Below are 27,610 nucleotides of genomic sequence, written 5' to 3'. Positions count from 1 at the left end.
CTCTTTCTATCCTCCTGTGCTGGGGATTAAACCTCAGGCCTCACAATACTACACAAGTGCTCCATCATTTAGCTACATCTCTAGTCTCATTTAAATTTTTTTTTTAAGGCAGGGACTTGCTAAGTTGCCCCAGCGATCCTCAAACTTGCAATCCTCCTGCCTCAACCTCCCAAGTAGCTGGGATTACAGGTGTCACCACCACAGTCTGCCAGACTTACTTTCTATCAAGGAGGGCTAATATTTTATGCTAACTCAAATAGAGGTGACTAATATGCATCCTCTGTCAACTTTCTCACTCTTGATTCTTTTTTTTTAATCTTTTGAGACAGGGTCTCGCTATGCAGTTCAGGCTGGCCTTGAGCTCACTTTGTAGCTCAGGCTGGTCTCGAACTCGCAAAGATCTTCCTGCCTCAGCCTTCTGAGTGCTGGGATTACAGGCGTGTGCCACCACACCTGGCTCACTTTTGAAATTGAATTTTTCTTTTTCTTTTTTTTTAGTGTACTCTGGATTAGAACCAGGGTCTCACACTTGATCCTGATATATATATATTTTTTTTTTCTTTTCTTTTCTTTTTTTTTTTTTTCTTCCTGTATTGAAGATTGAACCCAAGGCCTTGCACATGCTTCTGTAGAGGAATGGTTTACAGCATATGTTTACCTCTGAGCTATGTCCCTAGCCCCATTATTGTAGACAGCTAAGTTAGTTATAAATATTACAAGCAGTTAGGCAGGACTGGGTCCTTAGCACAGGAGACAGCTGTGACTGGAGGCACGTTCACTGAAGGTCAGGCTTTAACAAAAAAAGGAAGGACTACATCCATGTACTTCCCCTGGGAATGAATAGCAGTAAGATCTATATCTATATCTATATAGATATATCTATGTATATATTTAGACAAAGTCTTGTCATGTAGTTCAGGCTGGCCTTGAACTCACTATATAGCCCAGGCTGATCTCAAACATGCAGTGATCCTCCTGCCTCAGCCTCTCCAGTGCTGGGATTATAGGTTGTGTGTACCACTGCTCCTGGCCTATTCTAAATAGGCATCAATCACCTTGGGGAGGAGGACCAAATGTCCTTAACCCTTAACCCTTTCCTTCCAGGAAAGTCCCATCCATCCCATGCACTTGCTATGTGACTTGCTTCCCCATTTGATCCCATTTAATCAATATTACCTAAGAGACTATACTTGTGATCTTACTAGTTGACTATAGTTTGTCCCACTTTGAACTTCCTCACCTTGTGGCTTTGCTCAGTAAAACACCCTTGAGATGTGGGGTTGTTGGGCCACCCACTTTCCAGACCCCTTCTGTTCCTCGTAGACAGAAACTTTCTTTCTTTCAATAAATTCTTCCTACTCTTACTTAACTTCCAGTGCTCCTAGAATTCATTCTTTGATTTTAGAAAACATGAAGTCAGCATTGCAGAAATCTAGCAGGTTGGGAATTATAATATTTCCCTTATATTATTTGGAGGTCCATGTATTATCCCTATATCATATGCCCTGTATCACCATGAAACTGAAGCTTTCTTCTCTTTCTTTCTTTGTTTCTTTCTTTTCTTTCTTTCTTCCTTTCTTCCAAAAGGGCCTTACTATGTAGCCCAGGCTGGAGTCTTAACTCACAGTGACCCACCTGCCTCAGCCTCCCAAGTGCTGGGATTACAAACGTGCGCCACCATGCCCAGCTGAAATTTCTGTATGTGAGCAATGTGCTCCCCCACTGAGCTACATCCCAGGCCTGAAGCTGAATTTTCTGCTTTGTTTTGAGACAGGGTGTCACTATACAGTAACCCAGCCTTGAACTTGCTCAGTAGCCCAGGCTGGCCTTGAATTTACAATTCTCCTGCGTCAGCCTGCAGTGCTGAGATTTATACGTGTGGGCCACCACACTTGGTTTGAAATGGAATTCTTAAAAGGAGAAGGTGTAGGAACTTCTAGAAGCTCTTACAGGCTTTGCTCTCTCAAGGACTTCTTGAGGCAGAGGGTTCTCAACTAGCCAGGTTTATCTTTTGAGTACAGCGCAAGTTTTCGGAGCAGGACTGAGAACTGGGAAAGGACAGGCCGGGAAGGGAACCCGCAGGCCTGAGGCTCCTGTCAGGCTCACCAACGTGAGGTGGGCACATAGGTGGGAGCCGGCTCTGGAAAGTGATTCCCTTAGAAAGATCTGCGTCTGTCTCTGTCTTGGAGAAAGTTCTTGGAGGGAGAGGGGCTCCAGTCTAAAGGCCTCTGATGCAGTGTGTAAACCCACTGGCTGTTGCCTTTGTTGTAAGACGAGTGGGAAGAGAAGCAGTGAGGGGTGGGTAAATCGCGAATCAGGGATTTGATACCTTTCTGCCCGAGGGCTGGGGTTTTCTTTGTGAAGAATGAGGTTGTTCTGTGCGCTGGAAGCAGGTGCCGTGCAGGCAGATGGAAGGCAGCAGGTGTCTGAGGAAGGTGGAGAAAACAGCAAACGGTCACAACAAAGGATGGAAGGCCGTAATTAGCATGGAAAGTGGGACTGGAGAAGTTGCTCAGTGGTCAAACACTTGAACACTTGCCAAGCATGACTGAGGCCCTGGCTTCAACTCCCAACACCACAGGAAGGAATGGAAACTAATTAGGCAGAGCTGAAAGTCCAGGGAAGTTAGTGGTCATGGGTTCAAATCTGCATTTAAAACAAACAAATCTACACCCATCTGCTCAATGCTGTGATTTTGTCAGCACTGAAGATTTGATGTCTGAATTTGGGAAAGTACAGGTTTTTTCCCTCTTTTTGGGACATCACACTGATGATTATAAGAGGAGTTCTAGCAGAGTCTTTCCAGCTCTTCCTCACAGGCACACGTTTACATAGCATAGTGGTTTTTTTCTATTTCCCATTTTCCCACGAACTGCGTTGGTTTCTTTCCCTAGGCATCAACACCTGTACACTTTGAGTTCCAGGCGTCCCTGTGGGAAGGAGGAACGCGGGCAGGGTACTGAATGCCTGGTTTCCGTGTTGTCAGGAGAATCAGATTGGCGCTCATGGCGTGGGTGCTGCAGTGCTACTGGCTGCTCGGCTGTGTTGTTACAGGACAAAGTGAGGCTGACTTGGAAGAAACAACGACGATCCTCTCTGGAGGTGAGGTTGGAAACCGCATCTCCCCGTCCTCTTTTTTGTGCTGGGGACAACCCTAGGCTTTATGCATGGTAAGCAAGCACTTCACCACTTGGTAAACCCCCAACTGGTATCCTCTTTCCTGAGCCCTCAGCTGTCTCTTTGTCCTCTCCTGCACTGGGGGAAGAATGGAGGAGTTGGAGAGGGAGGGGAGAAGTCTGCCTTGTACATCTCTTGTGAAATGTCTCTTTCAGTATCAGCTCAAGCTGGGATATGGCCTGATACCATGGTGTGAGATATGCCATACATCAGTAAAGTCTAAGATTCTGCCAGTCCAATCAATCATTGTCCAACATCAAAGCACCACATACATGCAGGGACGGATGGGTTTTCCCAAAGGAACCAAGTCCCTGAGTTCTTTTATTGTTTTTGAGATGGGCTCTTGCTATGTAATGCATGCCAGTCTCCAACTCCAAATCCTTTCTTGGCTTCCCAACTGGTAGGATTACAAGCTCTGGAGAGATCCAGACATGTACCTGGCTATATACCAAGTTATATCTAAAGATATAAAGATAAAGATAAAAATCTAAAGATGTTCCTTGGTGGTGTAGTGCTTATAATTCAGCACTCTCACTGCTGTGGCCCAAGCTCAATTCCCAGTCGGGGAAGCCTTTCTTCCGGCTGTGGTTATAACTCAGTGGTAGACCCATGTCAAGGACCTGTGGCACACAGGAGTAATGGCCTGAATGAGTGTAGATGTAGCCCTATTTTCAAGTATCTCAGTGGAAAGAAACTATTTCTTGAATTTTGCACGATGCTTTGAGTGGTTTTCACACACCTTGTTCCATGTAAGCTACCTAAGTCCAGGGCCACATACTCAGAGTAACCACCCAAATAACAACGAAGAAAATAAATATGCTTAAATTAGAAATGTTTTAAGTCCTATATCCAAAAGTCAGGGTTAGAAAGGCGGGCTGGATTACTTGCTAATGTGTGTTGCCTGCTGTTGGTTTGGCTATTCTAGGTGTGAGGTGATATGTGTTTGTGTCAACACTGGTGATCAAAGCCAAGGCTTTGGGGCATACCAGGCAAGCACGCCACTGGCTACACACCCAACTCAGAAGAGATCACTTTGGGCAACTGCAGGGTTCTTCCTGCCCTCTGAGGCTAGTAACTTAAAGAATAAATCCAGTCAACACATCAGCTGCTGTGGCTCATCTGTTGGGTTATGTGGCAATGACTTGCAAGACTGGGACCTAGAAGTCCCTGAGGAGGGCCTTCAAGTGTGCCCAGACTCCCGGTGCCCATTCACCCCCGACCTGCCTCACTCTAAAACTTCAGGAGTGGTGTTCAGGCAGTGCTGAAGCCCCAGTCCCAGACAGCAACAGCTGCCTTTGTAAGACACACAAGAGGGAGCAGATTCTTTAGGCTTCGTGTACCTCATGGTCCTCCACACATGGAGTGTAAGAGCCTACGTGAGCTGCTCAGCAGAGACTGTATCCTCTTTCGAGTCAAGGCAGGATTCTTCACTTTTTTTTTCTTGCCTTCTCTGTTCTTTTCTGATGCTGGTGGTGAACTCCAGGACCTTGTACATCCTAAGTACAAAGTACCTACACCCCCAGCCCAAGGCAGAACTACTCAGGCTTAAGAAGATGGTCACTTAGCCAGGCATGGTGGTTCGCACTTGTAATTCCAGCACTCAGGCGGCTGAGGCAGGAGGATCACTGTGAGTCCAAGGCCAACCTGGGCTACACAGTGAATTCAAGACCAGCCTGAACTACGTAGTGAGACCCTGTCTCAAAAAAACCAACCAAACCAACGCCCCCCCCACAAAAAAAAGGAAAAATGGGTCACTTTATCCTCCCCAAGGCTTATTATCTGATAAGATCAGGGCTCTCCAGCCTGACTGTGATAAAAGAGGGACACAGTCCATGTCACAGAGAAGCCAGGACTTTGAAGAGCAACTGCAGGCCAGAAAGCCTGAATGCCTCTTGGACATAAAGAAAGAGACCCAGCTGGGTATAGTGGTGCATGCCTATAACCCCTACCTCTGGGAGGCTGAGGCAGGAAGACTGCAAATCCCAGGCTAGCCTGGGCAACTTAGTGGGACCCTGTTGTAAAAATAAAAATAAATTTTAAAAGGGGTGTTCAATCCCCAGCATGGGAGAGGGAGAGGGACACTGAAACTCTCAGGGGGACAGGTCCAAATTAGGTCCTAGTCACTCCCTTGCTTTCCTGGTATCGGGATTTTTTTCTCCCTGAGACAGACTCTTGCTGTGTAGCTCAGTTCAGGCTGGCTTTGAACTCACCATGTAGCCCAAGCTGGCCTCGAAATTGTGGCTATCCTCCTGCCTCAGCCTCCTGAGTGCTGGGATTACAGGTGTATGCCACCACACCTGGCTTGTCAGGAGTTTTTTTTTTTTTTTTTTTTAAATTTGCTTTATTTTGTTGCTTTGTTTTGTTTTTTAAACAAAGTCTCATCACGTTGTTTATGATGGCCCCAACCTCTAGGCATAAGTGATCCTCCTGCCAGAGCCTCCAGAGTAGCTGGGACTACAGGTGTGTGCCCCTGCCTGGCCAGGAGTTAATTATCTTGATTTCCTTATCTTGCAAGAAGCCATCTTATATGATCAACACTCCATATCAATCATGGATTCTGCATCTGTGGACTGAACCAATGACAGACCAAAATTATTAGCAGAAAAATAAATCACATCAGAACTGAACACATATGGACTTTTTGTCATAATTCCCTAAACACAGTACAGTATAACAACAATTTACACAGCATATATATCATATTACATATTATAAGTAATCTAGACACAATTTAAAGTATATGAGAGGATATGCATAGGATATATGCGAATACACCATTGTACACAAGGGACTTGGGCATCCTCGGATTTGGGTGGACGCTGAGGGGCAACTGCACTGATGTCTCTCTCTTCCATAATTCTTAAGTCTGTCTCATTTGGGTCCTGCTCCACTTTTCCTAGACTATCTGGGGTGGGAGGTAGGTCTTAAGAACATAGCAACACAACAGAATAGAACAAAAACACCCTCTGATATACCTCCGGCTTTGCCCCAGACTGTCTGGCCCTGGAAAAATCCCTTTCCTTCTCTGATGACCTGCAAAATGGCCTGGATCAGTAGTTTTCTGCCTACATTCCCCGGGCTTCCAGAGCCTGCGGTTCTGCAGGGCCCATGGAGAGAGCTGCAGCAGAAAGGGAGGCTGGGCTGGCTCTGTCTCCCACCCTGCACCCATCAGAGTAGCTGCCGCTTATCTGCTGTACACGTTGGGCTTGCACACAAGGGGCTTTGAAGGGAGAGTCCTTAGGCTATAACATGTGGACACCTCTGGAGCTGATGATGCTGATGGTCCCTTTTAGTCTGAGATACTGGGTCTTCCTTTGCCTCGCTCAGTCATTCCTGCTTCAGGAAGCCTTTCGTTACCTCTTCCTGGGTACTAGCTGCAGCAATAGCAAAGTGACCCATCCGATGCCTGCCTGTGCACCTAACCTGTTTTCCTCGCCAGAGGGTGAGCTCATGAGGGTGGGTGTCTGAGTCTCCTTCTACACTTATTTTCCTTGTAAGACTATATGGTATTTTTCAATGCTACCTAGCGTCAGGAGCTCCTGCATGGGTGAAACCTCAGGACAGACTCTGTCAGGGAAGGACAGCCAAGTTTCACTTTGCTCAGTATCTCCCGGAGACATCCATCCTTAAGAAACTGGGGCCCTGATCTTGGGAGCAGCTTTAGAATCACTCTCCCAAAGGGCAGATCCGAGCTCCTGCCTCAACTGGATTCTGCTCAACCTCTCCACTCTCAGACCAATCCGCACCCTGGGACCAGAGGAGAGGCATAGCCCCTGGAGCTGGAGAGTCACACCAGCCCTGCTGCCCCATGATGGGGAGGTGTCTCCGAGGATTCCAGAGGAGAACACAGAGGAGACAGGAAGGAACTCTAGGGTTGGCTCAGAGTACAACACTCTCTAGAGACAGAGAGAGGTGCAAAGGGGAGGCAGGATTTACAAAGAGACATCCGAGAAGGCGGGTTGGGGGAGGGTGCAAGAAGCGAGGGATCAAGCCAGCCAGGGCCCAGTGTTCCTGAAGCCGGTAGCCAGGAGGAGAACTTGGAATGTTGGCGGTAGAATGGACCAGGGAACTGCTCTGCCTTTGACAGGCAACATGACTTTGGATAAATCAGTCAGTCTTAGTCTCAATGTCTTTACCTGCATTTGGGGGTAAAAGAACCTGACCAACTGCAGGCCACCCTGTAGTGAAGTAGTGAGCGTTCAAGGAGACCAACAGGTGCACGGATGGAGAGGATGACTACCGTTCATCAACAGAGAGCCCAGGAGTCTGCTTCCAAAGAGGGATCTTGCACTTGTCGATGCTGTGAGGCTGACCATGCTGCTTCTTCTGCCTTACTCCCTGCTGCCATCTCTGCTAGCTGGCCTTGAAAAACTGCTGGTCAGACCAGTGAGTGTGAGCAGAACAGGGCCGTTCAGGACAGAGGCTCTAGCTGAATTCTGACCCAGAGAGCCTCCCTGAACACCAAGACTCATCCTGATGAAGTCCTTGAAAGGGATGGGATCTAGGATGCTGCGCAGGTTGCGAGGGCGCTTCTGGTCAGTGAGGTACCCTGGCGGGATCCCAGGACAGAGTACCTTACAGTCACTGAACTTCTTGCCAGGTGTGTGGGGGTCAGGTCAGCCTCCCTAATGGCTGGGGCTGCACATCTAGCCTCTCCCCTTTCCGGAGGAGGGTCCTTGTTGGCACTGTTGGGGCGGAGGAGCCCTGGTATTCCTTCCAAAGGCTCTCCCCTGCTCAGTCCTCCAGATGTAGGGGTAAGTAGCAGACAGATCAAGGCTGGAACTTCTGGCAGGGTTTTAAATTCACAGTTGGAGGATGAGGCTTCTCCATGTTGGTTTAGGGAAATACCTTCAGGCTCCAGCCGGTGCTGCCCCTGCCTTCTCATCGCCGACAGGGTTCTGCATCCAGGTCTGGCCTCCCTCAGCTACTGTAGCCTGAGGTGTGGGTGCTGGGCCTGCGGAGCCAAACATCTGGGAGATCTGGCTGGCTGTTGGGCAGTACCACAGGGCTGCCATCTGGGCCCCCACGGCCCTTCCAGGAGGAGGTGCTCTGGTGGGAGTTGGGCAGTGTTGGGTCATACACGGTTTCCTTCAGTGCCAGCCACAGGGTGTCACGTTTCCCGTTCAGCTGGCCCAGCTCAGGAGCTGGCTTCCCGATGTCTTCCAGATCTGGGGAGGCGCCCATGGAATCTGGTACACGTGCGCTGGGCTCAGAGGTGCTTAGGCAGGTGTCATCGGAGACGCTGAGTCCTTCCAGGGTGCTGGCTGAGGAGGACAGGCCATCAGGAAGCTCTTCAGCCTTGGGCTTGGGCGAATGGGCCGGAACTTCAGGTAAGGCCTGCAGGGGCTTGGCATCCTGTCCTTGGGAGTTCTGGCTGACCCAGGTTTTGGGGCTGGGGCAGGCCTGCTTATAGGGGGAGGAGGTCTGCAGGGCTGGGCACTGGCTGAAGACTGCCTGGTGATCCAGGAGCAGATCCCTTGGGGACGCAGGGGCAATGGGAGGCCGAGCACAGCAGTTACCGTCATGCAGCTGCAGATCCTCTGAGAGGACTGAGGGCCGGTGGGACAGCTTGCTGGTGGCTGTGCTGGTGTCAAAGCTGGGGCTCCGATGCCGTGCCAGGGGCTGAAGCTCATAATGCTCTGAGCAGGTACCGGGAGCCACTGGCCCCGATCGTGCCTTCTCCTCATCAGGGTCCTCGGTTCCAGCGTCCCATGGCAGGTGGGCACAGGGCCAGAGGATCTGTCCACAGTTCTTCTCTGGTCCAAAGAAACAGCACAGAGACTGGAAGAAGAAGCTGGCAAAGCCACAGCTGACGAACTTGACCATCATGAGAATGATGCCCAGCTTTCGATAGAGCAGCACCGTTGCAGGGAGCATGAGCACACCAGATGCAAACAGGGCTGCCGTCCCCATTGCTGTGGCGCGGCTGGTCTGGCGCAAGGAGAAGGCCACACGGCTCAGGCGGTCTGGGTGTGGGCACAGGTGGTAGGAGATGCAGTAGTTGACAGTGAAGTCCACGGAGAGGCCCACGGACGCAGAGAGAAAGAGGGCCTCGGCAGTGTTGAGCTGCCACTCAAGCAGAACAAGGAGTCCCACGGTGAGCAGCACGGTGCCTGCCACAGCAGCCACGGAGAACAGGCTGAGGGGGACGTTCCAGGTGCCCAGCAGCAGAGTGGCAAAGGCCAGAGCCAGAGCCAGGCCTAGCACCACAGCAGGCTCGGTGCTCAAGCTGTGCTGCAGGCTGTATAGCTCCAGACGGCTGGTGAACCACCCTCGGCGAAGGCCTGGAGGTGCCCTGCCCAGCTCGGCTGCCAGCCAGCGGCTGACCTCGGTGTAGAAGTGGTGGACTTGGCCATAGTCAGGACTGTAAGGGAAGTTGGTCTGGAACTGCAGGACCAGCGCAGCCAGGTTGCCGTGCGCATTGAAGCGGAGTCCCAGGTCACGGCTGCTGTCGGGGCCTTGCTCCAGGGCCATCATCTTGAGGCAGTGCAGGAAAAGTTCTGGGGCCCAGGGGAAATCGGACTGACCGCAGCAGAGGTCGGCACAGGCCGGCCTCTCCATCCACTGCTGCAGGGCCTCCACGAAGCACAGCGTGGGCCAGCCGTGCGGCTGCGAGCCGAAGAAGCTCTGATTGCGGGCTCCGTGACACAGGGACAGCAGCCACTGCTGCGCTTCGGGGCTGCTGGGCATGAAGTCGGGGTCGCTCACCAGGGAGCTGTTGCTGCGGGGGTCCAGAGGGTCGCTTGTGTCCACCGGCAGCACCCCCCACACCAGGACCACTGGCAAGTGGCCGCCCTCGTCCGCAGGCAGCTGCTCGAACAGGAACTGCTGGCGGTACTCGGCGTCGAAGCGCTCGAACGGGTGACTGGGCCGGAAGACCTGCCCGCCGGCCGGCAGCAGGATGGGCAGCTGCAGGCGTGGGCTGACGCCACCGATGTAGGCGCCCCCTGCTGCCAGCGCCGCGAACCAGCAGATCCAGATGTAGCGGAACTTGATGACGCCACAAGGCAGCAGGCGCTGGAACAGCAAGCGCGAGAGGATGGCGGCGGCCCTGCGGAAGCCACGCAGCCGCCGGTGCACCGCCAGCAGCAGCCGCCAGGGGTCGCTGCCGCCGCGCGGGCCCTGCGCCCTGGGCACGCAGCCCCGCGCCAAGTAGCGCTCCTGCAGCACGGCCGAGGCGGGCAACCAGGCCAGTGTGATCGCCATGTGCACCAGCACGGCCGTGCCCATGAAAAGCGCGAAGCAGCGCACCGTGGGCAGGCGGCTCAGGTAGCTGCCGTAGAAGGCGGCGCCGGTGGTGAGGCCAGATACCAGCACCAGGTAGCCGAAGTGGTGCATGGTGCGGGCTACGCGCTGTGCCAGTCCCCCTGAGGGCACCTGGCTCTTGCTGAGGCGCCACAAGTCGAAGAAGATGAGGGTGTGGTTGACGCAGACGCTGCTGAGCAAGACCACGGCTGCCAGGTTAACGAAGGGAAAGTAGGCCACGCGGAAGGCCACGTGGTAGAGAAAGAAGGCCACCAGGAGAGAGCCCAGCACGCCCACCAACACCATGACGGTGATGAAGAGCGAACGCAGGTAGAGCGTGATGCTGAAGAAGATGGCAGCCAGTGCCAGCAGCGGGTACATCGTGTCCAGGGCCAGGTAGTGCTTCAGCAGCTCCTGCTTGATGCCTAGGTCCATGCCACTGATGGACGTGTAGTTGTCGGACACCAGCCGGGGCTCAGCCAGGCCATCCAGGTAGATGTCCATCATGGAGGCCCCCTTCAGGGTGGGCAGGAAGAGCAGGCTGAACTTGAGGGAGGGCACCTGGTAGTCAGCTGTCTGGGGGCTCAGAAAGTCCCTGTCTAGCATAAAATGCAGGAGCTGGTAGACAGCGCTGCTCCGGGAGCACTTGGTGGGAACTTGGGCACAGTGTGGGGGCTTGTCCTGCCCAGGTCCCAGACATGAGGGCTCCAGGACTCCGCGGTGGTAGTAGGGGGCGCAAGACCGAAGCAGGGCCAGCACGCGGGCTGCGTCCCCTGGGGTGGTGTCCAGGCAGGAGGAGCGATTGGAGAGCACAGCCAGGTAGTTGCCCAGGGACCAGCTGGGGCAGCACTCGTTGGTTGCTGTACGCTGGCACAGAGCCCCAAAGCGGGGATGGGAACGGATCTGTAGGGCACATGGCAGGAGAGAACTTGTGGGCAGTCCAGAGGCCTAGGTATGTCCAGCCCTGTCCTAGGCTTCTAGCCCTGTGCTGGGCCTGCACACCTCCTTTCGGGCTGCGGGGCAGGGCCTAAGCAGCACCCTGACGGCCCAGCAGAACTGGCTGGTCTCAGCATGCCCATGGCTCCCAGTCCGGGTGCTAGCAGCTACATCCTGGCTCAGCCAAAAAGGAGCCTCAGAAATGCTGCCCAAGGCCTCAGCCTGCGAGGCTCTGCCCTAGGCCCCTAGACATCATGCACCCCAACTGTGTACTGTCTGAGATAGAAGTGCGAGTGGGAATAGAGCTGACAGGCCAGGGAGCTGGAAGCAAGCAATGGGAAAAGTAAGAGGCCAGAACACATCAGGATCGGGGTCCCTGCAGAACCTCAGCCACCTATCCCTCTCCCTGGGCTGTTTCTTTTTTTTTTTTTTTCTTTTTGGTTTTTCTCCAGTACCGGGGAACTGAACTCATGACCTTGCGCTTGCCAGGCAGGCGCTTTGCCGCTGAGCTAAATCCCCAGCTCCCTAGGCTGTTTCTTTTTCAGACTTAATGAGTCCTCTCCTTTCCCATCCTGCTGTTGATATCACAGCTGCTGATGTAGGGCCTGGGAGTCAGAGGGCCTGCTCTGCCATCAACTGCTGTGTGACTTGGGCTTGAGAGCATAGCGACAGCAATGGTAATGTTTATTGAACGATCACAATCGCCAGTCAGTATATGCTGTGCTTTCTAAAATTCCACCTTGCTTGATTGTCATAACGTTCCTATGAAAGAGGTACTGTTATTATCCCTGTTTACCATATATGGGGGCTGGAAGTATAGCGCAGTGGTAGAGTGGATGCTTAGCCGTATGGGGCCTTGAGTTTAATCTCCGGCACCACAAAAACAAAACAATCATATCTAAATACTAAGGCACTGAGAGGTTAAGAAGTCATGTAGCAGAGAAACCTTAGAGCTGGTCTTGAATTCAGGCTTCTGACTCCTGTACATTTTTTTCCCTTTCAAAATAAGGCCTTGCTATGTGGTCCAGGCTGGACTTGGCCTTGAATTCATTATTTGCCTCAGCTTCCCCATTGCTGGGATTACAGGTGTGCATCACCACACCTGGTTCTCCAGAACACCTTTATCTTCTTTTTGGCACTGAGAGTTGAATCCAGGGCCTTTGCACTGAGCTACATGCCCAGCCCGTTTTGTTTTTTATTTTGAGAAAGGTTCTAAGTCTGAAGTTACTCAGGCTGGGGTCAAATTTTGATCCTCCTGTGTGAGAGTGCTGGGATTACAGGATCTAGAGCATATATTCAGATATCCTGCTGTGTATGTGGGAGGGTTCGGCTATGGAGTGTTTTTCACACAGTTTTCTAACAGTAACCCTTTTTATAGATGTCACTGGAGACGATTTTCCAGTTAGCATAATTGAATTGACACTGCTTGGGTTGCTTCAGGCTGACCCTTGAAGCTCAATTTTAGCTCCCTGAGCAAGGGCCTCCTCACTACCTTTTGGGGTCCTTTTTTTTCAGGACCTTTATTTTATAAACTCCTGGTACTAGGGATTGAATCCAGGTTGTCACAAATTCTAGGCAAGTACTCTAGCACTGAGCTACATCCCCAGCCTTCTCTATTTATTTTTTTATTTTTATTGAGACAAGGTCTTGCTAAATTTCTCAGGCTGGCCTTAGACTTGCAATCCTCTGTCTCAAACTCCAGAGTGGGTGGAATTACTGGCATGTACCACCACATCCAGCTCCCAGGACCTTTTGAAAATCCTTAGGCTAAGACTGGACTTTTTTGTAGCCTGACTTTTCTAAAAACAGCTGACTCTTCTACCCAAACCTAGAGCCTCCCAGCAGGACTGGAACACTTTTCTATGCAGGGAATGCTCTTCCCTGGTCTACCCTGGAAGTCCTTATTGCCACTAACTGGCTGTGTGGCTTGGGACTGTATTTCCCAGGTGTCCTTGTTCTCCTCAGTCCTCCAGCACCTCCCCAGCTGGCTCACCTGCTCCTGTTCCATCCGGCACATGGAATGGATGGCATGCAGGTTCCACAGGCTGCCCCCCGAGGTGGACACGAACACCAGCTTTGCGTAGTTCTTCTCTGCAATACACCCCCTTAGAACTCAGCCCTTAGGCCCCAAGTCCTGGGCCCACCAAACTGATGATGCTTACCCGGGATCTCTGAGAGTCAGATTCCCAGGAACATGGTCCTGACTGTGTCCCACGCCCTCCCAGCTTGACTTTGCCTGGCTAGAGCACCAAGCCCTGTTTCATCCCCCAGCTGTGACCCAGCCCCTTTTGCTTGAATGTGGCTGGCTGGCTGCCTTCCCTTTCTGTCTGCGCATCCTACTGTGTAGGGTGGGGACCACTGCTGAGGGCAGCGCCGGTTGGGCTGCAGCTTACCAGGGGCGCCGCAGAAGAAGCTGTCCTGTCCTTTGTCTTCCATGGGCTCCACCATCCTGCGTGCCCGGACTAGGCTCTCCTGGGCCCTGCCCCAGGCTGCAGGGCTCAGAGTGCCGTAGGAGTTTGAGCTGAGATAGAGAGGGTATCAGTGCCATGTACCCTTAGGATGAGTCCCGCAGGCCCCTCTGACCTGCCTTGGGGAGATCTCTCGATGGTCCCCCAGAAACCTTGTTCTTTCTCCCTTTTCCACCCTCAGTAGAAAGATGGGAACCCGTTACCTGTTTGGCTCAAGGTCTGGAGATAGGGAAAGCAGCTTCTTGGGGCCTGTAAGGGCCTGCAGTGCTTTCCAGACCTCCAGCTTCCGCCCGATGTCTGTGTCCCGAGGCTCAAAGCCCTGTGTGGAGGAGGCAGAGAAGAGCAGGTAGGCACAGGAGGAGGGCCCTACTGGGGCCCTTCCGAGGTCTGCCCCTTTGTTCCCTGCCTGGACTGTGGCTGTGACCTCTAGACCACCTCTGAAGGTCAGGCGCTCACTACTGCTACCATACCCCCAGCTGGGCCAACTCTGCCCCTGACTTGACTGAGTTGCAGTGGCCAGGCCTGGGGACCCCCTCCTCCCCTCGGCCTCTCACCAGTAAAGGATTGGAGAAGTCAGGCAGCTGACTACCCAGCAGTCCAGCCAGAGTGCAGAGGAGGATGACAGCCAGACACACCAGCAGCACGGCCCCTGGCCACTCAGCAATCAGCTGGGAGTAGCTGGGAAAGATGGAGGGAGCTTGTGAGTTGGTGTCAGGTGTGCTATAGGGGGCTGGGGAGCTTGGGGTCCACCAAGAGGGGGTAGATCAGAGAATACACAGAGCGGCTAGCCTAGGAGTCCAGGCGAGGCCCTGGCCTACCTCTTTGGCATCCGAAAGGCCCGTTCCTGCCTGTGGAAGAGAAGAAAAGACATCCATTTTCCAGAGTCCTCTTGTGGTGTGTGTGTGTGTTTGTGTGTGTAGAGGTGGGAGCAGTGTGGGTGAGGGGTACGGGGTAAGAACATAGAAGAAGACGGTATCAGTCCTTTTAAAACTTTCCCACTCTCGAATTCCAACACTTTCTTACCCTAGAAGGCTGCTTCCTCCAGAAGAGGCAGGGGCCATCCATGCTGCCTCCTAAGAAAGGAGTTCAAAACCCCGGGGCTCTGCCCACTTTTAAGCCCCATTCTGCCTTCCAGGGGCAGCCGGCAGGATACAGGACCCCCTTACCTGACGCTGACCACATGACGCTGCACAGAAGGTGGCTTCCAGACTCCATCACGCTGGGAGGAGGCTGGGGAAGGGCTGCGATTGGAGCCATGGGAGCACAAAGCTGCCTGGTCTCCAGTCCCTAGTAACGAGCTACCTTCTTGATATTCTTGAGGTGCTCTAGGATAAGCAAAATGACCCGGGCCTAAAGGCCCCGATGGGTCCAGAGCCTGGAGGGTGGATGTCTGTGCAGGTCCTGAAGAGCCGGAAGGATCCTCCAGGGGGCAGCTGTGGAGGGAGCAGCTTCTCTCTGGGCTCGCCTCAGGGGCCATGGCCTTGGTCTGGGGCTAGGAGAGAGGTAGCAGGAAGACAGGTAGGGGTGGGGGTGGGTCTCATCCTGGAATCATCCAGTAGGCGGGGACAAGGAGACAGGCCCCAGGGTAACGTAATTACAAGTCCTGGGGGAGAGGTGAGGTGGGGAAGGCTTGGATCTGATTCTCCGCCCTCTCTCTTGGGGTTCATTCTCTTATCCACTCATCCATCCATGTGCCCAGTTAGTGGCTGCCACATGCCGGACACTGTGCTTGACAGTGAGCAGGCTTTTACACACATGGTCTCATGCACTCCTTATAAAAATCCCCAGGGAAGTAGTTCCTTGATTTATAAATTTAGAAATAGGTTGAGTGAGAGGTAAAGACCTGGACTTTGGGCTGAGGATGTGGCTCAGTGGTAGAGCTCTTGCCTTGCATGTATACGGTCCAGGGTTTGATCCCCAGCACCACACACACACAAAAAAAAAAAAAAAAAAAGAAAAAGATCTGGACCTTGAACTTCGTACTTCTTATTTTTTTCTTATTTTCTGTGTTTTTTCTTCTTATTTTCTGTGTTTTTTCTTCTATAGTTGGCTGCTTCTTTTTTTGTCTTTCTTTTTTCGCTGTTTGTTTTGTTTTGTTTTTGCAGTACTGGGGATTGAAACCAGGGCCTTTGCACTGAGCTATATCTCCAGTCCTTTTTATATTTTATTTTAAGACAAGGTCTCACTAAGCTGCTAAACTGCTCAGGCTGGGCTCAAATTTGTCATCTTCCTGCCTCAGCCTCCCAGAGTGTTGGGATTATAGGTGTGCACCACTATGCATGGCCTGTTTGTTCTCTTGACAGACATTGTTAAACACCTGCTGCCCTGTTCCCATCTTAGAGCCCTTGGTTGTTCTCTTCCCTCTGCTTGGTTGATCTTCCCCCAGATAAATGCCTGGGGTGTGTGTGTGTGTGTGTGTGTGTGTGTGTGTGTGTGTGTGTTTAAAACTCTGATTTCTATTTAGCTTTTACTTCTCAGAGAAGTCTTCCTTTGCTGACTACTTTTTCTGGAATCACTCACCAGCTGTTTATTCTATTACCCTGCTAAATCCTTCATAGCATTTTTTGGAACTGGATAGTAAAGCACTGTGTCTCTTGTGTGGAATGGGAGGGCTAGGAAAGCAGGGGCCTGGTGTGTTGCTCATCTCTGTATTCCCAGTGACTCAAATGGTGCCTCGCACACAGAAGGCAGCCAGGAGAAGTCTGCTGATTGAGTGCACACAGTGCTAGGCTGATGCTAAGAGTCTAAGATCGCTGGGATGAACAGACCCAGTGCTTGCCCTGCAGTACTTGCTGTAGTTGGGAGATGCGGTTGGTCTGAGATGTTGGTTTATTGAGAAAGAAAACCCCTGTCATGGGCCATGTGTGGAGCAGCTTTGTTTCACGGGTATGCACAGGCACGAGTCAGTAATAGATTCCTCTCCCAGAATTATTCCTCAGAGCAGTACCCTGCACAGACCTAGCCCTGCTCTTGGGTCCAGTCCCACTCCGTGGGCAGGAAAAGATGACCAAGTACAGACTGCTGAGGCTGGGCACCTGGCACAGCCCTGTCTTCCATGCCTTCGCAGCCCTCCAGAACTGGCCCAGGCCCTGTGGGAGAGCAAGGTCAATGTGCAGCCAGCCTTGGCTTCTGTCCTACTTGGTGTACCGCTGAGGGCCATGGGCCAGCAGAGGCCTGGTCACAGAGGCAGGCCGGCATTATCCATGCAGGCTGAGTTTTGCCCTCAGACCAAGCAGAGGACCCGGAAAAGACAGGTAGACTTGGTGTCTCCTTCCAGAGGATGGCCAGCTGGGCCAGGTGTCTGGGAGAGTGACCCTAATGTTGAGGGTAAAATTGGGGAGCAGTCAAGGGGGCTCCTAGCTCCATCACCTTTTCGCTCTGTCACCTTTTAGGCTTCAGGAAAGTCTAACAATATTGGATCAGTGGGATCCTTGTCTATTGTAGATATGATGACAAAGTGTACCACTCATAAGTTTTTTGTTTTTTGTTTTTTTGTTTTTTTGTTGATGGATTTTGAGACAGGGTCTCACTACATAGCCTTAGCCTCTTGAGTGCTGAGTTGATAGGTGTGTGCCTAGCCCACCTCTCACAGTTTTTGTTTGTTGTTTATTCCCTCTCTGTCTCTTTCTCCTGTATCTCCATCTCTCCATCTTTGTCTATGTCTCTCCTTCTCTCTGTCTCTCTGTCTCTCTCTCTCTCTCCAGAGGATTGAACCCAGGCAATGTTATATCCTCAACACTCTATATTCTTTTACTAGTGAGCCAGGATCTTGCTAAGTTGCCCAGGCTGACCTTGAACTTGTGATACTCCTGCCTCAGCTTCCCCAATAGCGGGGATTACAGGCATGTGCACCATGCCAGACTCACCTCAGTTTTGATACATACAGTGAGTGATGTAAAATATGTGAAGTGCCTGGCAAAGAGCTTGGCATCTGGGAGACACATTTGCTTTCCTGCTCTTATTCACACTCACTACTACAGGGAGCATGTGCTTTAAAACGTGTGTTTGTACTTACAGTTTGTCCTCTTTGGGCCCCTCAGGTAATAGCTCCAATTCAGAACTTATACCTTGAGAATCTCACTGTATATATAGTTATAAATACTTCTGTCATCTAAAAGCTGCATTGAAATTTGAGCTCATGATTGAAATTGTTTTTACTAACTGAACATTTAGAAAATTAAGTATTAGACCAAATTTGTTCTAAAGCAAGACCTCAGATGACTCCATAAAGCTAATGACTTAAGCAACCAGTGTTCTGACAGCTGAAATGCCCCTGAAGGCCAATCTCTTTGGGCCAAGAGAAGCTGGGTGAATGGCCTGGTTGTATGTAGAAGTGAGGACATCTACTTTTATTTTATTTTATTTTGAGCAGTTGTCATGTGCTTAGACTTTGCTCAGTCTGGGTGGGTCCTGAAGGCATGACAAAGATCCATCAACCATGGTCTTCAGGGGCAGCAGGGTGGAGGCGAGAGGTCCACTGCAGCCATTCCATTATGAGTTCTTAGAGCACTGGACACTCGGCTTATCCTAAGATCCAGGCCCCCACTTGAGGTGTCAGTGGCATCAGGGGAGACCAACACACCAGGGGTGCCCGAGGAAAGTGGGAGCCCCTCCCTGCTACCCTCCTATACTTCTGCCCAGTCTTAGTTGGTTCCAAAGGGATTTGATGAGCCAGGCATGGTGATGGATACCTGTAATCCCAGCACTTGGAAGGCTGAGGCAGGAGGATGACCACAAGTTTGAGGCCAACCTGTGCTATATAGCGAGACCCTCTCTCAGAAAACAAACAAAATAAATAAATAAAAGGATGTGGCTTCACCCATTGGTTTGCTTCTGTCCGGTCTGCCTGGCTTCACTTCTGACCTTTAGCCCCTTCTGTTCCTCTCCAGGGATCCAGGACCAGCTTCTTCCCATCTTGTCTTTCCTGCCTTTACCAGAGTGGCAGAATTTCATGACAGCCCCCTCCCCCCGCATCCTGACTGCTGTAAAGCTGGGTCTTTGTCTCAATTCTCCCAATGGAAAGAGCAATCTCCACTCTTTCCAGAATAAAAATGTTTTTCGGGCCAGGCCTATGCTGCCCTCTGCTCTTAGGAGATCCGGTTAAGAGATAAGCTTGTCAGTCCTTGGTTGCCCAGCAGGGTTTTGTTCTCGCCCTCTCAGTTTTATGACCCTTCGAGGATGAGTGACTTCCAGGGATGCCCACTGGCCTGTAAGTGACGGAGGCAGGCAGGCAAGGAGGACGATGGAAAGTGGTGACCCTGGGCTCACAGGAGGCCAACATCCCTGTAACCAGGGCCTGGCTGACGGGGTCACAGACACAGAGCCCAAACTTGGGAGTCCCAGAAGTGCATATGTCTAGTAACCCTGCCCCCCACGTCCATAAATCCCAGTCATCTGGACATCCGTATGATCCCACAGAGTGGCCAGGACAGATGGGGAACAGCTCATACTATTATAAAAATAGGTAATTTTAAAAATACAGAATTAACTGTTTTATCTGGGTGTGGTAGCACATGTCAATAATCCCAGCACTCTGGGACACTGCGGCAAAATGATTTGATGTTTGACCCCAGCCTGGGGCAACTCTCATTACAGAGAAACTTGAAATGGTTAATCCTTTTTTCAGTATTGAACCATAGGCCCACCCCACCCCCCTTTTTAAAGACAGGGTGTAGTGGCTTAGTGAGACTCTGTCTTTAAAGAGGGGCGGGGAATGGTCCTATGGTTCAATACTGAAAAAAAGGATTAACTGTTTCAAGTTTCTCTGTAGTCAGTACACTTGTACAAGATGATGGAGTGGCTAGGTACAGTGGTGTGTGCCTGTAACTCCAGCTCCTGGGGAGACTGAGGCAAGAGTATTGTGTGAGCCCAGGAGTTTGAGGCCATCCTTGGCAACTCAAACAAGAAAGTACACTTGGGGTGGGCATAAGCTGGAGATGTATCTCTGTGGTAGAGGGCATGTACTTTATATGTGGGGGCCCTGGGTTTGATCCCCCATATAAGAAAACAGAAAAGAGATTCTCTCTCTCTTTCTCTCTCCTCCCTCTGTCTTTCTCTCTCTCTCTTTCTCTCTGTTTCTCTCTCTCCCTCTCCCTCCCTCTCTCTCTCCCCCTCTGTCTTTTTCCATCTCTCTCCCCCCTCCCCTTCTCTCTCTCTCTATCTCTCTCTCTCTGTCTCTCTCTCACTATCTCATCTCATCTCATCTCATCTCACCTCTCATTTTATTCACTGGATATATATTCCCAGAGTGGTACTTAACTCAGCAGGAGCATATCTGTATTCCTTGAATTGAACTGATTATGTAGTTGCTAAGCCTGCATAATATCCATGATCTTTGGATGGAAGGACGGAGAGAGGCCAGAGTTCCCAGGAAACTGCTAGAACAGAACAAGTGGTTCCCATGCCCAGGGGGAATGAGTAGACCAGACAGGGCTGATGCTTGGCAAGATACGCCAGACAGAAAATGACTCCCCAGCTCCTTCTGCAGATGTCCCTAACTCCAGGCCCCTACTGTGCCCTGTCTTTTAGTTAAGCTGTAGTTTCTGTTAGGCACCTGGTGTGGAGAACATACCCATCTTGTGTTACATCCTCTTGAATAAGAAGATTCTGTGCCTTCCAGACTGGTGTATTAACAATAGATGGAAGAAAACATTTGTACTTGTGGGTCTTTCTCTTCCCTCCGAGGTACAAAATATACATTTTAACTGGGAAGATCTAGAAATAATGTGTCCATCTCTGCTTTTTTGCCTTAAAGAATGTATTTTCTTTCAGCTCAGGCAGAACAGAGAGACAGTGTCAGGGGAGAGATTCGGGAGGCAGCAGAGCCAGACAGGGCACAGAAATTGCGCCATCTTGCTACCTGGCTGGGCTGTTCGTCACACATATGGTGGAAGGAAGGGGACAGGCACCCGGATCTGGAGATGGGCCCTCAGGAGGAAGGTGTTTTTCCTGTCTGTTTTACCAGCCTGAGGCTCTTTCAGGGGTCATCCAGACCTCTGCTGAGCCTCACAGCCTTCCGGTGATAGCTGCTCCAGTGAATGCCAGTGGCTGCCAGTCGGACTCAAACCAATACGTGCACAACCGGGACCATGCAGAGCAGACAAGCAAACGATGGTGATGGGAAGGCAAGCAACGATGGTGATGGACAAAGACAGTCCTGATATAGCTGCTGAATGACTGCCTCCCCGGACATCCGCCTTGGTCTATGGTCCATGCGCACCCCCTTGCACACTGACATGGTGGCCCAGACTGACGTCGCTGCGGTCTGGGGCCTTCTGCGAAGACGCAGAGGCAGGGCTACAGGGAGAGGCTCGTGAGGCCAGGGAAGGGGGAAACCGCAGTCCTAGAGGAAAGGTAGGAATAGGGGGTGGGGCAGGTCTCCAAGCGGCGAGGGCGACGGGGTGGGGGGAGTTAAAACTAGGGGGTGACAGGGAGCAAGAAAATTACCCTGGCAGGATGAGGGCTTCCTGACCATCCCCACCACCCCTCCAGGGAAAGGGGTCTGGGAAGGGGTGGGGATGAATGGGATGACAGATGGCGATCATTGAGGATACCTGGAGCAGGGGTCCTGAGAAGATCTTCGAACCGGCTCTGCGGTGAGGTCCTCCCTACCTGCCTGGGGAGCTGCCGTTTAGGCCTAAAAGATCACTCTTGGGCCGCAGCTCTCCTTGCGGACGTGGGCCAGAAGACGGATTGCTGCAGCAGCTGCGGCTACTACCACCGTCCATACCCGTGGGCGGCGCCGCTGTCCGAGCTCTGGTGCTGAAGCAGTGGCGGCGACGGGCTTATGCGCATGCGTCATCGCCAGCGGCCTGTCGCTGGGCGGGGCCGTTGGGAAGTCCAGCCAATGACCGCGAGGCCGTGGTGGGCGGGGCCAGAAGCTTCCCGCGGCGCCGCCGCACTGGGCCGGCGGCTCTCTGTCAGTATGGCTGAGGGTGTGGGGCGCGCAGGGCAGGTGACGCTGGGCGCTCTGGCTTCCGCAGTTCTCTTAGCTCCTCTTAGCGCCCTCCTCTCCTCCCCAGGGGTGTTGGGTATCTGTTCAAAATGGGTCTTTTCTTTTTGTGCGTTTGTCCTGGGTCTGCGCCGCTCCGCGGTGGAGCCGCCGCTGGGTTATTGAAGTGCGCAATAACAGGAGGCGGGAGGGAGAGGAGGACGCGGGGCGGGGGAGGCCCAGCCCTTGTCCCCGAGCCACCGCTCCCACGCAAGCCTGGGAGGGACCTGCGCGCCGCGCACTGCAGGACACCTGCTGGCTCTGCCTTCAGGGAACAGCTGTGAGGGCGAGGACAGCACAGCGCTTCGGGAGAGACGGGCCACAGACCGGCCTGTCCAGAGGGCTGCCCGGAGCTGGAATAAATATCAGCCTTGTGAGAAGCCTGGGAGCTGGGAGTGGAGTGTCCCGGATGTGGGGTTTGGACGCGCAGACTGCAGGCTGTTCAGGGTGTGGCTGCGCAGGCATGGAGGTGCCTTGGCTGAAAACAGGACTAGGGAGTCAGCACTAAGAAGGTTTGGACTGTAGATATCCCTTCAGTGCAAGGCATAGCTCATAGGGACGAGGTCGGGAAACCCAGAGGTAAAGAAGTGCCCTGAGTAGCTTACAGTTTGGTTTGGAGAGATAAAGAAATAGTCCGTAAATTGGTGCCATCTGGGCAGGGTGAGATGAGGCTTTTGAGGGCGATTGATACTATCTTGGGTGCAGCTTGTGGCAGAGAAGGCACAGTGGACAGAGAGGAAAGACCACTCTTCCTGATAGCCTTCAGGCCTGGAGGTGTCGAGGCTTTGAAAATGGGGAGGTGGTAAAGAGAAGGTATTCCTAGCCTAAAGCAGAAGACGGAGCGCTGTAACCTAAATTAAGGAGGATGGAAACATCAGTATATTTTCAGGGGATGGTTGAGAAATCCCTGTAAGTGGTAGGGAGCCACTGACATCTTTGGATGTGCAGAATGAAGTGTGCAAGCTGGAACCTCAGAAGGGCTACCAGATCTGAGGGTGCATAGGATGGGGAAGAGGTGACTGGACTTCATTTGGGGCCTTTTGATGGGAGAGGCAGAAATGAGGAGGGTGGCCTTATCTAGTCACACGCTTTGGGTACCACCGAGCCAAGTTTCTGAGAATGCCAGGCTGGATGCTTTATTTTCATAGCAGAGGAACTCAGAGGTAAATGGGTCCCTGAGTTGAGTGCGAAAGAAGACAGACTCTTAGAATAGAACACAGCTTCCAGGAAGCTGTTTATTAGGAAGAGAAGATGTTGGTTCAGGTTCCATGGCAAGTTAGCAGGGCAGCCCGCTCAGGCTTTTCTAGTGTCTTGTTTTCTTCTTATTCCTCAATGATGTGGACCATGGGGGTGCCCTGGGCCATGGCCATGGCCATGGCCATGGTGTGGTCCACCAGGTCCTGGCGGGTGCATTGGTCCAGGACAGTGTCCTGGACCATGACCAGGGGGGTGCCCATGACCTGGAGGGTGCCCATGACCAGGGGGGTGCCCATGACCTGGAGGGTGCCCATGACCATGGGGGTGCCCATGACCAGGAGGGTGCCCATGACCAGGAGGGTGAGGTGAAGGTGGACCACCATGGCAGTGCCCCTGTGGAAAGCAAAATGAGCAATATCAGTCTGAAGTCAATGCCAATTTCACCTGCAACCAACTCCTCTTCACCCCACCACCGCAGAAGACTTAGGAGTCTTGGGCACCAGTGCGGGGTTGTAGTGAAGGGCTGGGGTAGCAAATGCAGGGGAAGGGGTAGCAAGGGACTGCTGTTGGCTCTGGGCCTTTTGCCCTGATGAAGCCACTTGAGCACTGAGCAGACAGAAGGGGAGGAATCTCGATTTATGTGTCCAATTCCTTGAGCTAAGCCAGGACTTTTCGTCTCTGGACCCCAGTTTATCTGTAATTAAGAAGCAGAATTATTTGTTCCCTTTTCTCATCCAGGAACTCTTGCAGAGTGATTAGAAGCTTTGCCATGCTAGAACTGCAGGCTCAGTGAACTTAGGAAAAGGAATGAGGCTGGGAAAGGAGCTCCTTGAGGGCCAGGGCCAGGGGCAATGCTAGGCCAGTCTGGAGGAGACCATGGGTAGGAGGTAGAAAGCAAAGAGGGCGTGTTCCCTGTGATGTTACTAGGTGCATTTGTACATACATGATGTGTGTGCATTTATATACAAATGGCTGTGTTTGAGTACCTGCACATGGGTGGATGCCTGTAAACACTTGCTGTGTACTCATACACATGCTTGGTTATATATATATGATGATGGGTGTGTTGTGAGCCTGTTCTTCCCTCCAGCAGGTGCCAGACCCAAGGAATCAGGAAGAACAGAAAATAAAGTCCAAGTTTTACCCCTCAGTGAGAAGAGGCCTAGGAAATATACACTTAACCTGTCTTGGCTAGAACCAGTCCTAAAGCTCCAAAAGCAAGGGAGTTTCTTATCTCTTGCCACAGGCCCAGGGAAAGGGAGACACCCTGGAGTATCCTGGGCCCAGGATAGCTTCCCACTGTGCTTTGTGTCCTAGGTCTCCATTAGGGCTTGGTGCAAGTGGGGAAGACATGGATCTCAGGCTTGATCCATGACAGACCAGTCCCTGCCCCATCCAGCCACTTTCGGCCTCTCTTATGCCTCTATTTGTGGGGAGGCCCAGAGCCAGTGGGGTGTGGTAGCTGATGGGGAGGAGGGCGCCCTTCCATGGTGGGAGCTGTCCTAGGGGCCCGGCAGTATGGTTAGGACTTGGGAGCAAGCCAGCCATCCAGCAAGGCTGTGGGGGTAGCCGCCAGGAAAGCAGAGGAACAGAACAGGTGGGGAAGCAGCAGGAGAGAGGACGGGCTGCTGGAGCAGGGAGGGGAAGTGAAGGAAGGAGAGAGACAGATGGGAAAACAGAGGAGAGAAGCCAAGGAGAGGGCTGCGGCGGGCAGGGGCTGGATGACTGCCTTGATGCCCCACCTCACAAGGCTGCTGCCTAATCCTGCTCTTGACTTTTCTTTTGAGGGAACGGTGGGGGAGGGGCGTCTAGGAAGGAGGTGGGAGGTTTGGAGAACATGGCATTTGGGAGGAAGAAGGGGAGAGGGCTGGGGGAACTGTCTCACCTTATGACCTGTGGGAGAGAAAGAAGAAGTAGCTTTGGTCATTTGGTCGCAGCAGTTCTGTGTCCACATCCCCACCCATAACAAGGCTCTTCAGAGCTGGTCACTTGCCTTGACAGCCATTCCTTCATTTGTCACCCAACAGCAGATTCATATTGAAAGTCAATACGAAATTCAGTGCTGCATCCTGTGTGCTCAAGAGCTGGCACAGTGCTCCCTGTGGTGTGGGGCCTGGCCCGAGGCCTGGGTGTTTGTCTGAGCCCTGGCAGCTGTCTGCCGTCTGACCGCACTCCACTGCAGCAATCCCCAGTCCTTCGTCTGCCACCCAGTCTCTCCCTTGATTCCCTCGTGTCCCCCGTGTCTCAGCCCAGTCTTTCCTCAGCCCCTCAGAGCCTCTTGTTGGCTCCTTGCTCACAACCTTCTGGTCCCACTCCTGCCTCTTGGCACTTATAATTTCTCCAGCTCCACTCTGCCTTGCTTCCTGCTGGAAATCCACTTGGCCTGGCCACGCAGCCTTTCCCTGGAGGTCCCTGTGGGCCCAGTGGACTCCCGCAGTAGCCACCTGTGTGGTCTGAAGTACAGCTTCTTGGTGCGTTTCTTTCATGCCCTTTGAAGGTAGCCAACACCATGGCTGCCAGGGCTTTAGACCTGGCGCTGCTTTAGTGGCCTCACCCTTAGCATGACCCTGACTTCCCTGGGCCTCAGGTACAAGGCGAGAAGCAGCTGCCTGTTTTTCTCCTAAGGTGGGCCATCCAGCAGATGAAGGCTGTATGAACATGTGTCTTAAGCTGTAAAGGTTCTGCGGAATGTAAGGGCTCGTTTATATTACAGAGCCCTACTGCCAGGCCCGTATGTCTTTGGCATACGGTGGATATGGCTGACAGTTTGCCCCGTGCCTTCAGCCCTCTTCCTCCTCTCACCCAGAGCCTCCCAGCTGTGCTGCTTACCTGGGTGCATCTTTGTCGGGCAGGAGCAGGAGGTGACACAGGAACACCTGTGAATCAACAGAGTTTTAGTTTCTGGTGCTCTCAGCCTGTCTCCTTCCTCGTCCCCTTCCAGGCATACACACAGCCCCTTCAAAGGGTGCATGGCTCTAGCTTGGCACCTAGTGTGGAATTGGCACTCTGGGTGCCGGCACAGGTGTTAATGGGTGCAGGGGTTTCACCCACTTGGGGAGACAACAGACACAAGAGTTGCACTGGCTTCTGGGTGTCACCCTGGACCCTGGATCCTTTACAATTGCCCCATGCCCAGATTCACCTGCAGGCTCATGAGTATGTTAATTCAATTCTGTAGGGGTCGATTTCAATCATATTCATTATTCATGTTGCATGCCTGCCATGTGCCAGGTCACAGTACCCCTTTCCCTAGAGGTCCTTGGGAAAAACACCTGGCTTAGGAGTGGGAGAGGGAGGCTTAGAGAGATAAAGTATACTCAGAGCAGGGCAGAGCAGGATGGGCTGATGGAAAGGGGCTTCTGCGGCATCCGGAAGACCCATGTCTTTGGCCCTGCAGCAGAGGTGAATAGAAAGCCTTCCAGGGTTGGAGCTGCCTGTTATCACCTCCCACCAGGACCAGAAGAGGGTGGAAGTTGGTGATCTGAGTCAATTTGTCCTTCACCAGCATTCTCATCAGCTGCCGAGTCCCAGTCACTTCTTATTTGGGGCTGGCGTGCAAGTCACGACAGACAACACCCAAATGGCCCCAAAGCAGACAGTACACATAAGGACCAAAACCTGGCATCAGGGCTCTCTGGTACTCATAGGGTTGCTGAGCACATGAGCAACACCCAGTGCGACAACAGCCCTGGCCCTTTGCCAGGTAGACAAGATAGTGCCCTGCACCTCTGAGCCACTCTTGTTTTCTTGGTGCTGGAGATGGGACACAGGGCCTTGCACACCCAAAGCAGGCGCCCTACCCAGAGCTTCACTTCCAGCCCCACTGAGCACTCCTTTCCTAGCTTCTACTTGTGCCACATTCAGTTCAAGCGAGCCTCTGAACTAGGCCCATGGTGCTTTTTGCTCCTTCATCCTTCCTCTTAGTGATGTGGCTGGAAGAGACCATTGGGCTCGACTTGGGGGAGAGAGGTAAGGGAAAGCCTTAGGGCTGGTCGGGATATAGGTTAGAAGAAGTGTATGGAATATGTTTTCCAAATTCAGGCTCAGCTCTTTGGGGGACCATGGAGCAGCTCTGGAAGGCACAGAATGCAGTCCTCTAGCCCTCCGCTGTACCATTCCACCTGGCATGGCAGAGGCTGTAAGTTGACTATAATTTAAGTAGAGAATGGAGGTACAGGGTCCCAGCACAGGAGGTGGACAGGGCAGATTGGCAGACATGAGCACAGAAACACAGCCACATGGTCCTCAGACACACACTGACCAAAACTAGACACCCCTGTGAGACAGACCTCACACGTACCCGTGTGATGCACACACACTTGCATACACTTACACGCATTCAGAGGGACCACAGAGATCTTCCTGCTCCCACCCACAGCAAGCCAAGCCAGGGTCTTACCTGAGAGTGCACGGCAGGGGCAGGAAGTCTGAGGCTCTGTGTGCCCTCAGGTGTATTTGTATAGAATGAGGGGCTGGGGTGGATCAGATGCACCGCCAGGAGGACAGAGGGTGCAGGGAAATGAGGAGGGATGGGCTTATGAGTAACATCGGGGCAAAGATCAACTATAAGCAGGATGTGTTGTGTTTGCAGGGCGAG

The 27,610-nt window shown here is 52.4% G+C and overlaps 2 protein-coding genes and 1 long non-coding RNA gene across 3 annotated transcripts in view; all 3 read right to left on the bottom strand.

The window, feature by feature from the left end:
- LOC102019693 overlaps positions 1-4,787 on the bottom strand; it is a 9,139-nt gene extending 4,352 nt beyond the window's left edge. Inside the window, exons 1-2 of the long non-coding RNA XR_260364.1 lie at positions 4,518-4,787; positions 2,330-2,426 (exon numbers count right to left, since the gene is read on the bottom strand). This is a non-coding gene — a long non-coding RNA (uncharacterized LOC102019693). The remainder of the gene's footprint in view (positions 1-2,329; positions 2,427-4,517) is intronic.
- Positions 4,788-5,800: 1,013 nt separating this feature from the next.
- Disp2 (dispatched homolog 2 (Drosophila)) lies at positions 5,801-21,649 on the bottom strand. The gene is made up of 8 exons (XM_005381233.2): positions 21,380-21,649; positions 14,993-15,318; positions 14,645-14,674; positions 14,381-14,504; positions 14,030-14,145; positions 13,752-13,879; positions 13,352-13,449; positions 5,801-11,325 (listed from the first exon to the last, which is right to left on the bottom strand). Exons 2-8 carry the CDS (start codon positions 15,301-15,303, stop codon positions 8,098-8,100), a joined length of 4,035 nt encoding a protein of 1,344 aa, XP_005381290.1. The 5' UTR covers positions 15,304-15,318; positions 21,380-21,649; the 3' UTR covers positions 5,801-8,097.
- A 1,371-nt stretch (positions 21,650-23,020) lies between these two features.
- Phgr1 (proline/histidine/glycine-rich 1) lies at positions 23,021-26,060 on the bottom strand. The gene is made up of 3 exons (XM_013512620.1): positions 25,843-26,060; positions 24,899-24,906; positions 23,021-23,406 (listed from the first exon to the last, which is right to left on the bottom strand). Exons 1-3 carry the CDS (start codon positions 25,982-25,984, stop codon positions 23,146-23,148), a joined length of 411 nt encoding a protein of 136 aa, XP_013368074.1. The 5' UTR covers positions 25,985-26,060; the 3' UTR covers positions 23,021-23,145.
- Positions 26,061-27,610: the final 1,550 nt, after the last annotated feature.

This window comes from Chinchilla lanigera, unplaced genomic scaffold (genome assembly GCF_000276665.1).
Source record: "Chinchilla lanigera isolate Chin_1 unplaced genomic scaffold, ChiLan1.0 scaffold00015, whole genome shotgun sequence".
NCBI lineage: Eukaryota > Metazoa > Chordata > Mammalia > Rodentia > Chinchillidae > Chinchilla > Chinchilla lanigera.
Note: the sequence above shows the minus strand (reverse complement) of the source record. Positions and strands in the feature narration are given on the sequence as shown.